At 58.3% G+C, this 13,286-nt stretch overlaps 2 protein-coding genes across 3 annotated transcripts; one reads left to right on the top strand and one right to left on the bottom strand.

Annotated features, from left to right (window-relative positions):
• The first annotated feature begins 120 nt into the window (after nucleotides 1-120).
• On the top strand, nucleotides 121-4,784 carry ANKLE1 (ankyrin repeat and LEM domain containing 1). 2 transcript variants are annotated; one of them, XM_045778797.2, is made up of 9 exons: nucleotides 121-374; nucleotides 656-808; nucleotides 1,241-1,346; nucleotides 1,458-1,602; nucleotides 1,837-2,610; nucleotides 2,771-2,942; nucleotides 3,239-3,398; nucleotides 3,505-3,634; nucleotides 3,872-4,784. In XM_045778797.2, exons 1-9 carry the CDS (start codon nucleotides 352-354, stop codon nucleotides 4,042-4,044), a joined length of 1,836 nt encoding a protein of 611 aa, XP_045634753.2. In that variant the 5' UTR covers nucleotides 121-351; the 3' UTR covers nucleotides 4,045-4,784. The 2 variants fall into 2 exon arrangements, with proteins under 2 accessions (XP_045634753.2, XP_045634752.2); XM_045778796.2 differs by lacking the exon at nucleotides 121-374 and adding an exon at nucleotides 454-583.
• A 1,800-nt stretch (nucleotides 4,785-6,584) lies between these two features.
• Nucleotides 6,585-12,788, bottom strand: ABHD8 (abhydrolase domain containing 8). The gene is made up of 5 exons (XM_045778737.2): nucleotides 12,585-12,788; nucleotides 10,625-11,372; nucleotides 8,671-8,841; nucleotides 8,310-8,526; nucleotides 6,585-7,266 (listed from the first exon to the last, which is right to left on the bottom strand). The coding sequence occupies exons 2-5, from the start codon at nucleotides 11,362-11,364 to the stop codon at nucleotides 7,096-7,098; spliced, it is 1,299 nt and encodes a 432-aa protein (XP_045634693.1). The 5' UTR covers nucleotides 11,365-11,372; nucleotides 12,585-12,788; the 3' UTR covers nucleotides 6,585-7,095.
• Nucleotides 12,789-13,286: the final 498 nt, after the last annotated feature.

The raw sequence follows: 13,286 nt of genomic DNA, 5'->3' as shown, positions 1-13,286 counted from the left end.
AGCGCTCCTAAGTAGTGGACTCCAGTTTCCCCGGGAAGTGAAAACGGGCAACACAGAGACGGAGGCGGGAGCTGTTAATTGAAGCCTTACACGGTATCGAGGCGGTGCGCGTCCACGCAGGCCCCCTGGGCAAAACGTTCCAGGAGACGTGATGCCCTGTGGGCACCTGTGGTCCTGGGAAGCAGCTCCACCCCTCTATCGGGGTGAGTTCGCGTTTCCCCGCTTTTAAGATGAGATAACGGCACGCTCGGCGGCCTCCACCCGCCCGGGGCCTTATCGGCGGCCCCAGGCCCTGCGTGAGCGCCACTCGGTGTCACGGGCTCCCGCAGGCGCTAGAGCTCCCGAACCCCGATGTGGACGCCGGCGCGACGTAGGTCAGCTCGGCTGGGGACAGCGCGCGGCGCGGGCCTGCTGGGACCCGAGACGGGGGTGGGGGGGGTGGGGCGGCGCGTGCGCACAAGGCCGCGGCGGGAAGTTGGAACTCGGCGGGCTGGGCAGCGGGGCTCCGGGACAGCCCCCGCATGGACGCGGCTGCCCACCTGGCGCTGCAGCTTCGGGCAGCGTTGCGGGAGGAGGAGCCGCGGTGAGGGCGGGGACCGGGCCGGGGGCCGGGGGGGGGGAGGGTCGTGGTCCACTCTGACCTCCTAGTCCGTAGGGCCGTGGAGGAACTGCTGAACCGCGGCGCCGACCCCAACCTGCTGCTCGCGGATGGCGCGGCAGCCCTGCACCTGGCGGCCGGAGCCCGGCACCCGCGCGGTCTGCGCTGTCTCGAAGTCCTGCTGCGCCGAGGCGGGGACGCCAACGCTCGGTGAGGCGGGGCCTGGACCCGGGGCGGGCTGAGCCGCGCAGGGGAGGCGTCTCCCGAGTCCGCGGGCGAGAACTGGGAGTCTTGGAGAGGGCATCCCAAGCCTAGGGGCGGAGACTCGGTGCTCAAGGGTGGGGCTTGGAGATCTCGGGGCGGTTCCTGAGGATCCGGGGGCGGGGGCGGGGGTCCCAGAAGCAGGGTGGGATGTCAGGTTGCGCTGGGGCCAAGTAGAGATTAAAGGTTCGGATCCGGAGGTGAGAGCTCTAGGCTTAGAGAGCAGAGGTTTGAGGCTGGCCGAGGGCGTGGTGTCTAGGATCCAAGGATAGTGTCTCAGGCGGTGGGGTGGCGATAGGAGCCCGAGAGCCAAGGTTCCGGGGTGCAGAGGCGGAGATCACATTCCCTCTTCTGCTGACCCCTCCTCCGCTCCGGCCCCAGTTCGGTCGAGGCACTGACGCCGCTGCACGTGGCTGCCGCCTGGGGCTGTCGCCGTGGCCTGGAACTACTGCTGGGCCACGGAGCGGACCCCGCGCTGCGAGACCAGGTAGGAGCCCAGCGCCTGCAGTGGCAGGGCGGACCCGGAGGGAGCAAGGGAGGGAGGGAAGAAGGGAGGGAAGAGGATCTCGGGTGCCCCCTGCTGACCGCGCCGCCGCAGGACGGACTGCGACCGCTGGACCTGGCAAAGCAGCAGGGGCACCAGGATTGCGCCCGCGTCCTTCGGGAGTTCCAGACTCAGACCAAGACCTCGACCCGGACACGGGCAGAGAGCCAGGAGCCGGAGCCTGAGCCCGAGCCTGACGGTGAGTGGGGCCTGCGCCTCCTCGGGGGCTTAACGTCTGATCTAGCTTTGCGTGTCCCTCTGATGTCTACTCTCTGGCTCTGGCTCAAGTGCAGTGTCTCCAGTAGCTGTCTGCCTCCGACTCTTTCCCTCCTCCCTGCGCCTCCAGCTGCCATTTCTGCCTGATCCAACCCCCATCTCTGTCTCTGGCTCTTTTCACTCCTCCTTTCTGACTCACTCCCATCCCTTACTTTAGGCCCAGATCCCAGGGAAAAGGGGCTGGACGCCAGGCCCTCTGGACCTCCCAATGTGACGCCGGGCTCCATAGCACTGGGCAGCAGTGCTGGCAGGGACATGGGCCTGGAGGCCAGCCCCAGACTCCCCAGCCTCCTTGCCCCCCCTGAGATTGCTGACGAGGATAGTGGCTTGGAGTCCCCCCCAGGACAATGGAACTACAGCTCAGATACCTCCTTTGTCACTGCAATTGAAGCTTCTGGAACTGAAGACCCAGCCCCGCATACCTCCTCCTGGGCTGGGTCATTATCCCAGGCCAAGCAGGGAGTCCTGCCTGGTATTCGACCTTCCCAGAGGATGCCAAGGTCTCCAGGTACCCCACAGCTGGTACATCGAGCTGCCAGGGCAGACAGGGAGGCAGAACTAAATACCTGTCTGCGGGCCCTGAGTCTGACCTCTCCAGATGCCTCCCCCTCCCCCATATCCCTCCCTGATGGGAGCCCTGCCCAAAGCCCCCCTCGGGAACCACCGCCTGGACTCCCCGACACCCCCTTCCTCAAAGACGAAGAGGTGTCCCTCGACAGTGATGTGGCTGCCCTCTGGCTGACGGAGGATGAGGCGAGCTCCACAGGTGTCAGGGACCCTGTCCCCTCTTGCTTCTGCCCTCTGGTCCCTGCCGTGTCTGACCTGGATCTGCTGCGAGGGCTCCGAGCACTTGGTGAGAGCCCCGGCCCCATCACACGCTTCACTCGGCCCTACCACCTCCAACGGCTGGAAGAAGCCCGTGCTGCTCCTGGTTAGTCTGTTCGGGGCATCCAGAGTCCGACGAGCCTGCGGGAATTCCCGGACACCCCTGTCTCTCAGTCCTGCATATTTTATTCTTTGTCTCTGGGAACAGCCCCTCTTCTGTCTGCCTTGACTCAGTCCTCCCCTGCCCCCCCCCACCTGGGGCTCAGACTTTTCAGGGCACAGCCCAGAGCTGGCCGAAGCCCTGCGGACAGGCTGTATCCCAGATGCCCAGACAGATGAGGATGTGCTTGCCCAGCAGTTCAAGCAGCCAGATCCCAAGAGAAGGTGGCGGGAGGGAGTCACGAAGTCCAGTTTCACGTATCTACTGTTGGACCCCAGGTACTCGGGGCAGGGATGACTCAGAGGTGGAAGCTGGAAAATTCTGGGATTGGTTCTTATTTGCTTTGTAGCTTTAAAAGGGGGATTGGCCCTGTCCAGTCATCAGCTTCTTTAACTATAAAAGGTTGGTTAGACCCAGTTCAAAGCTGCTGAGTGTCCCCATGGAGCATCCACCACTCTCTGCCTTAGAAAATGGGGCTTACTGGACATGGATTCTGGTTGCTCTGTGAACTTAGAAACTGTCTTCAGGGCAGCTCTCATCACTTCTTCCTCTCTGAGCAACTCCCTTCATCCAGGGAGACTCAGGACCTGCCAGCCCGAGCCTTCTCACTGACCCCGGCTGAACGCCTTCGGACCTTTGTCCGTGCCATCTTCTATGTGGGGAAAGGGACACGGGCCCGGCCAGATGTTCACCTCTGGGAGGCCCTCAGGCTCCATCGGCAGCCAGGAAAGCAGGTGCGAGGCTAACGATCAGGGTCATGGCAGGGGCTGCTGGGCTATGGGGAGGTGAAGGGAGGAGGGGATTGGAGGGCAGACCCCTGACCCCACCCTGGCCCCCTAGGCCTGCCCCAAAGTGCGCCAGATCTTGGACATTTGGGCCAGTGGTCGTGGTGTGGTCTCCCTGCATTGCTTCCAACACGTGGTAGCTGTGGAGGCTTATACTCGAGAGGCGTGTCTTGTGGACGCTCTAGGTAGGTGCCTGCTCGGGGGTCACATGAGGAACCCTTGACCCACTGATTACCTCACCCCTTTCCTCTCAGACCTGTTTGTGCATTCATCCAATGAGCAATTATTGAGCACCAGCTATGTACCTGCACGCGTACATATTTTGCTCTATTGGTGTGTCCCTGATTAAGAGCAATATGCAGGGGGTTCACTGTCACATCTGCCAGCGGTTTCCAATAATGCCTGACCCTTCCTCTCTCCAGGGATCCGGATGCTGACCAACCAGAAACAAGGCCACTGCTACGGAGTCGTGGCAGGCTGGCCGGCCAGCCGGCGCCGCCGCTTGGGGGTGCATCTGCTGCACCGCGCCCTCCTTGTCTTCTTGGCTGAGGGTGAGCGAGAGCTGCGGCCCCAGGACATCCAGGCACGTGGCTGAGTCCTGGGGAGTTGGCCCTCCGGCCTGAGTAGAGATCAGGGTGTTTGCATGTGGTGGCGGCCCCCTGCTGAAGGCAGCCTACCCGCTCCAGAAGGCTGCCAGGGGTGAGGGGTGGCCCGCAGCATACGGTGTATCTTCCCCCAAGCTGAGGGAGGACTTTGTTACAGATGGAACTTCCGGAGCCTCCCGACATGGGAGAACAAGTAGGGAACCAGAGGATCTTTGGAACATTCCAGTGCTTCAGAACATGCTAGTGCTTTGGCAGGTTGGGCCTGTCTGTGTAATCCACTTTTATCTCCCAGACGCAGGGGACTCACATGTAGGATGGGCCGGGGGGAAACGGCCAAACGCAAGAGCCAGATTTCTCTGCTTCCCAGCTGTGGGACCTCGGACCACTAACTTGTGTCTCTGAGGCTCAGTTTCCTTAGTTGTGCAATGGGGACAGTGACAACTCCCACCTCAGGAAGGGTCATGGTGGAGACGGGAATAAACAAAGGCAGGAAGTACAGTGTGTGGCTCAGAGCCCTGTAGGTGGAAAATCTCTTGGGGAAGGGAGGTGCCGTGATGCCGTCGAGGGGCAGACTGTGTGTGGTGACATGTGGGCAGAACCCAGGAGGTCGACTGGGGTATGGGTGAGCGACCAGCCCTCTTCAGGATAGCTGTGCAACGGGGCTCTCGATTGCTTCTCTGAGACTGTTTCTTCCACTATAAGATGCAATAAATAACGGCGATTTCCTGGTGATGCTGTGCGATTTCAGACTTCACATATGTGAAAAGCTTTAGTAAATGCCAAGCTGCCATCCTGGTGAGGTGTTGATGGGATCATTTTATTTTCTGGAAGTTGCTTCTTCAAAGCGTTTAGTGTATTTAGAGATTTGGGTGGATCCGCCGCCTCATTGGGTTGACCATCTGCCCATCATCATGGCTTAGTGAACCAAGTCCTGCAGGGGGGCGGGGGGGGGCAGCGGGACGGAACCCCCGGCACGTTTCCCCTGCCTCAATTCGTCCAGGCTGAGCCCCTGGCCGCTTTTGGAGACTGGCTGGTATGGTAATTAGGGGCCGGGCCTCGGGAGTGGGTCTGGGCTCTACTATTTTATTTATTTATTTTTAAAAAGATTTTATTTATTTAGAGAGACAGCGGGCATTAGCTGGGGGAGGGACAGAGGGAGAGAATCTCAAGTGGACTCTTCGTAGAGCGGGAGCCCCCCAGGGGGCCTGATCCCACAACCTTGAGATCATGACCTGAACTGAAATGAAGAGTGTGATGCTTAGCCAGCAGACCCACCCAGGCGCCCCTGGCTTCTACCATTTTGACCAAACTGGGGAAACTTCTCTGAACTTCCTTTCCTCTCAGACGTCAACTCTCTGGATAAAGTGATAGCAATTAAAAGTGTGCCCCATGCCCAGGAATTCACAAAGAAGTCACTGGGAAAGAATCCAGAGAAAACTCCCCTCCCCAAAAAATGACCTAAAAGAGATGAGATTTATCTAACAGGATTTCCCAATGTGGACCCTGACATTTGAGGTCAAATTATTTTTTGGGGTAGGAGCAGCATCTCCTGGCTCCACCCACTAGATGCCAGTGGGCTCCACCCACTTCCTCCCACCCCCAGTTGCCTCAATTAAAAATGTCACCAGAATTTGCTAATGGAGGGTGCCTGGTGGCTCACTCGGTTAAGTGTCTGACTTCTGCTCAGGTCCTGCGACAGGCTCCCTGCTCAGTGGGAAGTCTGCTTCTCCCTCTCCCTCTGCCCCACGCCTCATGTGCATGCGCTCTCTCTCAAATAAATCAATTAAATTTAAAAAAGAAAAAAGAATTTGCTAGTGGAAAACAGTGCCCCCAGGAGAACTCCTTTCTAAACTAAAGGTGGGCTTACAAACCAGTGGGGAAGGACCAAAGATGCAGTAACTAAAGGGACAGTGCTCTCCCCGCACCGTTCACACAAACCACAGGTGTACCTTGAGATACATACATTAGAAAATATAGAGGAGTAAGAGCATGGCCGTAGGCAGGAAATCCTGCCAGACAAGAAAGGCAGATTCTTTGGCTTAAAGCAAGCAAGCAAACAAACAAACAGTATCTTCATGGCCAAAGCAACCTTAAACCAGGTTGAAAGACACAATGGGATAGTAAGAGGTACAGACTTGCTGAGTGGCATGGGATAAAAGGGACTCAATGAACCGATGGCGTCAGGCACTTGGCACAGAGCTTTGTATACAGGTGGCACTCAATTATGGCTGCTCCGACCCATGCAACGTCTACTGATCCTCACCTTAACCCCTGTATGAACCTCAGCGGGACAGACTCCTGCCTTCCAGGGACTGGGAGCTCACCATCTGCCTCTGCTCTGGGAATACTGCCCAAGCAGTATTCTGAGGAGGGAGGGAGAACTCAGGAAGCAAGCCTGGACTGCCAACGCTCTCACTTCTCTGCAAGTTAGCCCTGAGGGGGTGGCGCCCGCATCAGCCCAGTCTGCAGACGGGGAAACTGAGGCTCAGGACCACCCTGCCCTGCGGTCACCCAGCACAGGTCCGGAGACTCAGATTGTCACTTCTTTTTATTGAGTTACAAGTTGAGATGTGCAGGTTCGGTGGCGCCAGCCCCCCTATCCCTCCCCCCCACTTGGGCAACAGTAGCTCCCAGCGCCAAGATATGGGGGGTGGGGAGGGTCTCGGGCAATGAGGCGGGGCCCCGAGGGTCCCGGGATCAAGCACGGCTGACACGGAAGACAGAGAGCGGGGTGGGGGGCCTGCCTCGGCCGTGGCGTTGAGGGGCAGGGGCTTCTGTACAAGGTCATCCTCCACGGGGGTTCCGGCTCCGGCCCCAAAACACCGATGGGTCCGGCAGGATGGAAACGGAGAGCGGTGTATCCACTTGGCTCCCGAGAATGCCACGTCCTACCCAGCTGGCCTGGGGGCGTCTCCCTGACCTGACTCCGCCCACCGGAGCGAACAGCCCGCCCAGGTGGTCCGCGCTGCGGACGTGGGGCGGCTCCTGGCTTCCTCCAGCTGCTCCTCGGCTTACCAAGCGATGCCCGCCCGGCCCAGCGGCTACTTCTTCTCTTCTGGGAGCGCGGGCAGGGGCTCGGGCAGGGCCTTTGGCGAGGGCTCGGGCTCCCAGAGCAGGAATTCATGGAGCAGCGTGTTGACCGTCTCAGGACACTCCAGCATCACCATGTGGCTGCCTTCATCAATGAGCTTCAGGAAGGCCAGCAGCAGGATCTGCGGGGGGCACAGGTTCAGGGTGGCAAAGGCAGAATGGTGCTGCGTGGGGCCAGGCTGCCCTGAGACACCCAAGCCCATCCACACCAGGCTTGTAGCATTAGGAAGTCCCTCCTGGGGTCTACCCCTTCAACCCTCCACTTCCACCCAAGGGAAAGCTGGAGGATAGCCTGCTGCCCCAGTGGAGCTCAAGTCAATATTCATTCAACATTTATGACGTGCCTACAATATGTCCAGAGCAGGATTTCTCAATCAGCACTACTGACATACAGGGCGGGATCATTCTCTGTAGCGGGGGCTGTCCAGTATACTGTAGGATGTTAAGCAGCATCCCTGGCCTTGACCCACCAGATGCCAGCAGCAGTGTCCCACTCCCCCCGCCCCACAGTGTGACAACTTAGTATGTCTCCAGACATTGCCAAATATCCCTAGGGAGCAAATTCACCGCTGGGTGAGAATCACTGAGATAGAAAGACAAGGTCTCTCATGCCAAGACAAGGTCCCTCGTGCCAGGCTTCTCAACCTTGGCATTACTGACACTTGGGGTGGGAACACTCTTTGCTGTGGGGCCATTCTGCTCACTATAGGGTGCTGAAAAGCATCCCTGGCCTCCACCCACCAGATATCAGAAGCCCATCCTCCCCATTCAGGACAACCAAAAAAGTCTGCAGACATTTCCAATGTCCCCCGGAATCAGAATCCTTGCTGGTTAAAAACTGCTGGTCCAGAGCTAGGCCAAGCTCTGAGGATCCCAAGACACCTTCTCGGTAGCCTCTGATCTAAAGATCCCCTGGTCCACCCTCTCCCAGAATTACGTATTGTGTCCCTGGTCACTTACACAAATCCCAGCTGTGCAGAGCACCTTTTATGCATAGTGGGGAACGCACCCAATCCTAACACCTGCCCAGGGCAGCCCCTCGTTCTGGATTGCACTTTCAATCTAAGCTCTCCCTTCTCTGGGCTGAAGCACAAGGCAGAATCGCCCTGGGGTGCGTGCGCAGGGGATATAGGGGGGTGTGGTGGCTCGGATGCCAAGGCCCTACCTCGGCCATGCGCTGGTCTTCCTCCACTGGCACAAACTTGTCGTGCATGCCATGAACGAGCAGGACGGGCACCGTGAGCTCAGCGTGGTAGACCTCGTCACCTTCAGGCCAGTACTGGCCGCTCATCATGGCTCTCAGGACAAAGGACGACACGTTGAACGCATTGCCCTCCTTCAGTAGCTGCTTCTCTTTGGCTCCTTGGCGGGCGAAGCCAGCCCTGGTGGTGGGGACGCACTCCTGGAGGCCTCGTGCCAGCTCGGCCACCAGGGGCGCCTCCAATGCCCGTCCCAGCAGCAACACAGCCTCCCCTCCCACCCGACTCGGAGACATGCCAGGGTCTCCCAGGGCCGGGGTGACTCACTTGAGAAAGCTCCAAGCCAGGCAGGGCGACAGGCAGTGCAGGACACATGTGGGCATGTTGAAGATGGAACAGAAGCTGGGTTCCAGTGCCGTGGGGCCCCCGCCGTTGATCATGATCACCTTGTGCACCAGGTCTGGGTACTCGTGTGCCAGGAACGTGCAGAAGGAGACGCTGCCGGTGGGTAGGTGGGGGGCGGGGAGGGTTGGAGGGGGGCGGTCAGCAGGATCCAGGCAGCGAGGGAGTTAATGCCCTCCCCTCACCCAGAGACAGGTCCTTGAAGGCCAACATTCTTCCCCTGGGGCGCACGGGCACTGGATGGGAGTGAGGGATGGGTGGGGGGGCATCTTGAGCGCCCCCAAACTATAAGACTATGTGTGTGTTAAGAGTGATTTTTTCCCCTTCTTTTTGGAGAGAAGATCCAAACCCAGAACTTTCATTAGATCCTCAAAGCCGCCATGACCCCCAAAGGGGTAAGAATTACTTATTGCCAAGTGTTAAGAAAGCAATCCAATTAGACTGCTACTTTTTGGTTTCCCAGAGAAGGTCCCTGTTTCCTGTGCATCCCTTTCCTGTACGGATCCTCTGTCTCCGGCCTCTGGGCATGGCACATTAGCCTGCCTTATGCAGGGCGGAAAGGTGCAGTCTGAGGAGCCCCTACAGTCCAGCTCCTCATTCCCTCTAAAGCTGGGTTCATTTGGCAAACGATGGCCTGTGGGCCAGCCATTTGTTTTTGCAAAGAAAATTTACCATTTGGTAGATTTGTAAGTTATTTAGTAAATAAAGTTTTATTGGAACACAGTCACACCCATTTGTTTACAATTATGGCTACTTTTTTGCTATGACAGTAGAGTTGTGAAGCTCCAACAGAGACGACCATATGTCCTATAAACCTAAGAGTTTCTAGGCCCATTAAGAAAAAATTTGCCAACCCGAGCTGTGAAGAGGAACACGATACAAGCAAGAGTCAGTTGGACTTAACAGTACCAGTGACTCCCTGTGTGCCCTTGGGCAGATTGCCTAACCTCGCTGAACTTCCGTCTCCACATCTGTGAAATAGTAACTGGGCTGTCCTCATAGCATTGTTATGAGGTCACAGGAACTACCACAGATGGGTGCTCATTTAATTGATGGAAACATTTAGCATAAGCATCCACTTTTGGGGGGTGTTATCATATAAACAAATAGGAGCTATGTTACTTCCCAGCCTGGCTTCCTTTCTTTCAGAAACATATGTAACATTTCTTTCTCTTGTCTCATTGCATGGGCCACACCGCTAAAACAGTGGTTCTCAAACTCGCCAGCTGATCGGATCCTGCCTTTCCTCCTGGGTAAAGGAGAGCAGTACCACTTGGCAGTAATCAGGCACCCAGGCCCAGTCTTCAATGCAGTGGGCACTCACCTAAATGCTAGATGGTATCATGTATCGCCCCTTTAAGTGGGAGTGAATTACAGCAACCTGTGGCCTTGTAAAAAGACTTTACAGGATTCTAGTTAGCCCTTCCTTAGAGGCCTTGGGATCTCCAGAGCAACTGATTTTTGAACTTAAAGATAGTGGTTCTCAGTCTGGGATGATTCTGACTGCCAGGGAACCTGTGGCAATATTTGAAGACACTTTTTTTTTTTTTTAAGACACTTTTGATTGTCATGACCATCACCAGGCCATTGTGCCGGTGGCAACCAGTGGGGAGAGGCCAGAGATGCTGCTGAACATCCTACCGTGAGCATGAAAGCCCCTCCAAGAGAGGAATGACCTAATCCAAAACGTCAGTAGTGCTAGGACTGAGAAACACTGCTTTAAAGGAGTATGAAACAACAGCAGTGGTGGCGGGAACCCCTATCTTGTTATAGACGTTAATGAGAGTTTTCAAGGAGAGAAGTCAGCGTTTGGCAAGCGGGTGTCCAGTCCCTGTGACCCCCACCTCTCACTCCCATCCCCACCCCGGCATTGGCTCACCCGTAGGAATGCCCGATGAGCACGTTTCGCTTCTTGGCATAACGCTTGAAGATGGCACGCATGTCCTCCGCCAGCGCATAGAAGGTGTAGGCTGCGGCCACCTGGGGTGCCGAGCTGGCCCCGTGACCGGCCAGATCGGGTGCCACCACCTCATAGCCCAGGCGCACAAAGAAGTCCAGCTGCTCCTTCCAGATGGCCAGGGAGCCGCCAACACCGTGGATGAAAAAGAGCACCACGTCGGCCTGGGCACCTTTGCAGCTTGTGATGCGCTTCTCACAGTCAATGTGGATGGTGCGCTTGGGGCGCCGGGCCCGCCGCCGGCGACCACCACTGCCACTCCCGGCACTGCCTGAGCCCGAGCGGCCATCGCTGCCCGCTGGGTCGGCCAGCTCCACCTCTAGGGCGGCCGGCGGCTCCCCGGAGCCATTCTGCCCATGTAGGAGGTCAGCTCGAGGTGCCCGGCCCAGGTTCTCCACCAGTAACCGCCCATTGCGGTACACGGTAATTCGGCGCTGACAGCGGACCAAGCCAGACCGGTCCCCCTGGGCAGCATCTGGCGGTGGTGGAGGTGGGTTGGGGGCTGGAGCAGGCCCAGCATGCTTCACCCGCAGCACCCGGCCAGGCTTGACCTCCACAAAGGTGTAGCCATCACTGGACTCCACGCTCTCCAGAGGCCCCACAGCGTTGGGCGGCGCGCCTAGCAGGCAGCAGAAGATCCCATCGGTCACCCCGGTCAGCATGGTGTGTCCTGCAAGTGGGGGCACAGCCATCTCAGGGGCCATCTACATGAGGAGCCCTCCACCCCCACAGCACCCAATCCCTGCACCTGGGTCAGGTAAGCTGTACCAGGAGGCCCCTTCTGGGCTTCAGTGTTTGGAGGGCCAGAGCTAGCCAAGCACCAAGATGTTTTGTCTACCTAGTCAGTGCCTGCATGGTGGTCGGCCACCCTCCTGGGCTATCCTAGTCTATCCTAGTGATAGGGACCTGGCTATGGCTGACCCCAAGAGGTGTCCATAGGGAAGGTGGTATAGTCCAGGGCTGCTTCTTGGAGGAGGGGATATTGCGGCAAATGAGGACCCCCCCAGCTCAGGGTTATAGCAGCTATGGCTTCTAGAACCCATTCATTCATTCATCCATCCATCCATCCATCCATCCATCCATGCACACATTCTCATTAACTTACTTTCACCAACTGGGCACATTCTGACTGCCTCTGAAGGCATCTAAAAAGGTGCAGATTCCAACGAGCCTCCATCCAGGCCTCTGAACCTGGCTCCTGAAAGGTGAGGCCCTGAGGGAGTGGGTTAGGGACTGAGCTCCAGAAGGCCTTGTCCAGCTCCGCAAGACCCACACTGGGTCTATATCACAGACGGAAAAGCTGAAGCCCAGACAGTCTGTTCCCTCGTCAGTACCCCGGCTTCCGGGGGTCTGACACACAATCCCCAAAGGTGGAGAAGAGGATGGAAAAGGTAAAGCCCTCCCTGGGGGCCTCCGGTCCTCTAGCCTGCTCTCTGGGCCACCCCCCCCGTGTCCATGGCAACCACAGGCAGTTACATAACTCAAGGGGGATACCCGTGCAGTGCACCCCCATTGTCTAGGGCCTGGAGATGGGACCAACCCCTCCCCCGTCCCCGTCCTGCGCGCCACGGGGATAAGACTAGCGGAAGGCACGGCCTCCGATGGCCCGTACTTGCTGATAGAGGGGAAGCAGGTCGCGCCCCCCCTCCAGTGGAATCCCAACCCCGGATTGCGGAGGGGGACGCAGATGCGCCACGCCAGGTCCCCTCCCCAGAGCCAGATCCCTGCCTCTCAGGTGTTAGTAAGCCCTGCGGCGGGGTCGAAGCCACTGGGGCTCCGCGGTTTCCTAAGAGCCCGAGCACTGGCTTTGTTCACACCCCCTTCCGAAGTGGAAGCCCCGGGGACCTCGATGTCCCCTTTCCAGAGCCCACTCCCCGCTCACCTCATCGAGGGCCCTGTAGCCCGGGGCTGGGCGGAGGGGTCCCAGGCGGAGAAGCCAGCGTCCGCCTGCGGCGCCGTTTTACATGGTGGCACGGGGTCGGCCCAGGCGCGTCTACGCGGGCGGGCTCGGGCCCACGGCGGTCAGCGCGGGGGCATCCCGCGGCCGCCGAGAGAGCCGGCCCTTTAAGTCTCTCCCCGGGGGGAGGGGCTGTATGCCGACGGACAGGTGTCTAGACCAATCAGAGCTAAGAAATGACCTGGCCTAGTTAGACTACCAATCATAGGTGGTATCTCCGGGATGAAGGCGGGCTCAGGAAGCAGCAGCCCCACCCCCTTCAGGGGTTTATCTAGGAGGAGGGAGGAATTAGGCCTGGCCCAGGGCCGAGAAGGGGTCACAAACTGGGGTCTGTGGAGCTCCGAGGAGGCAGCAGCGGGAGCCCTTTACTGTGAATAGGATCCCCTCGTCTAGCCCCTGCCTCCGAACAGCCCTGTACCCTCCAAATGGGGCCCCCGTGGTCCTCTATCTGTGCTGACCTTTCCGTTCTAGGGACTCCCAGATCTTTCCAATTCTGGGTGGGGAAACTGAGGCTCATAAAGGGCACAAAGTCACAAGGCAAGCTGGGGGGCTGCGGGGCAGAGGTGGGACTTAAAACCACGGCTGTGTGATATCAAGTCCTGGAAATTGTTATTCGTTAAACCTTTA

Source organism: Ursus americanus, chromosome 14, assembly GCF_024610735.1.
Source record: "Ursus americanus isolate L20-20 chromosome 14, mUrsAme1.1.p, whole genome shotgun sequence".
In the NCBI taxonomy this organism is placed as follows: domain Eukaryota; kingdom Metazoa; phylum Chordata; class Mammalia; order Carnivora; family Ursidae; genus Ursus; species Ursus americanus.
Note: the sequence above shows the minus strand (reverse complement) of the source record. Positions and strands in the feature narration are given on the sequence as shown.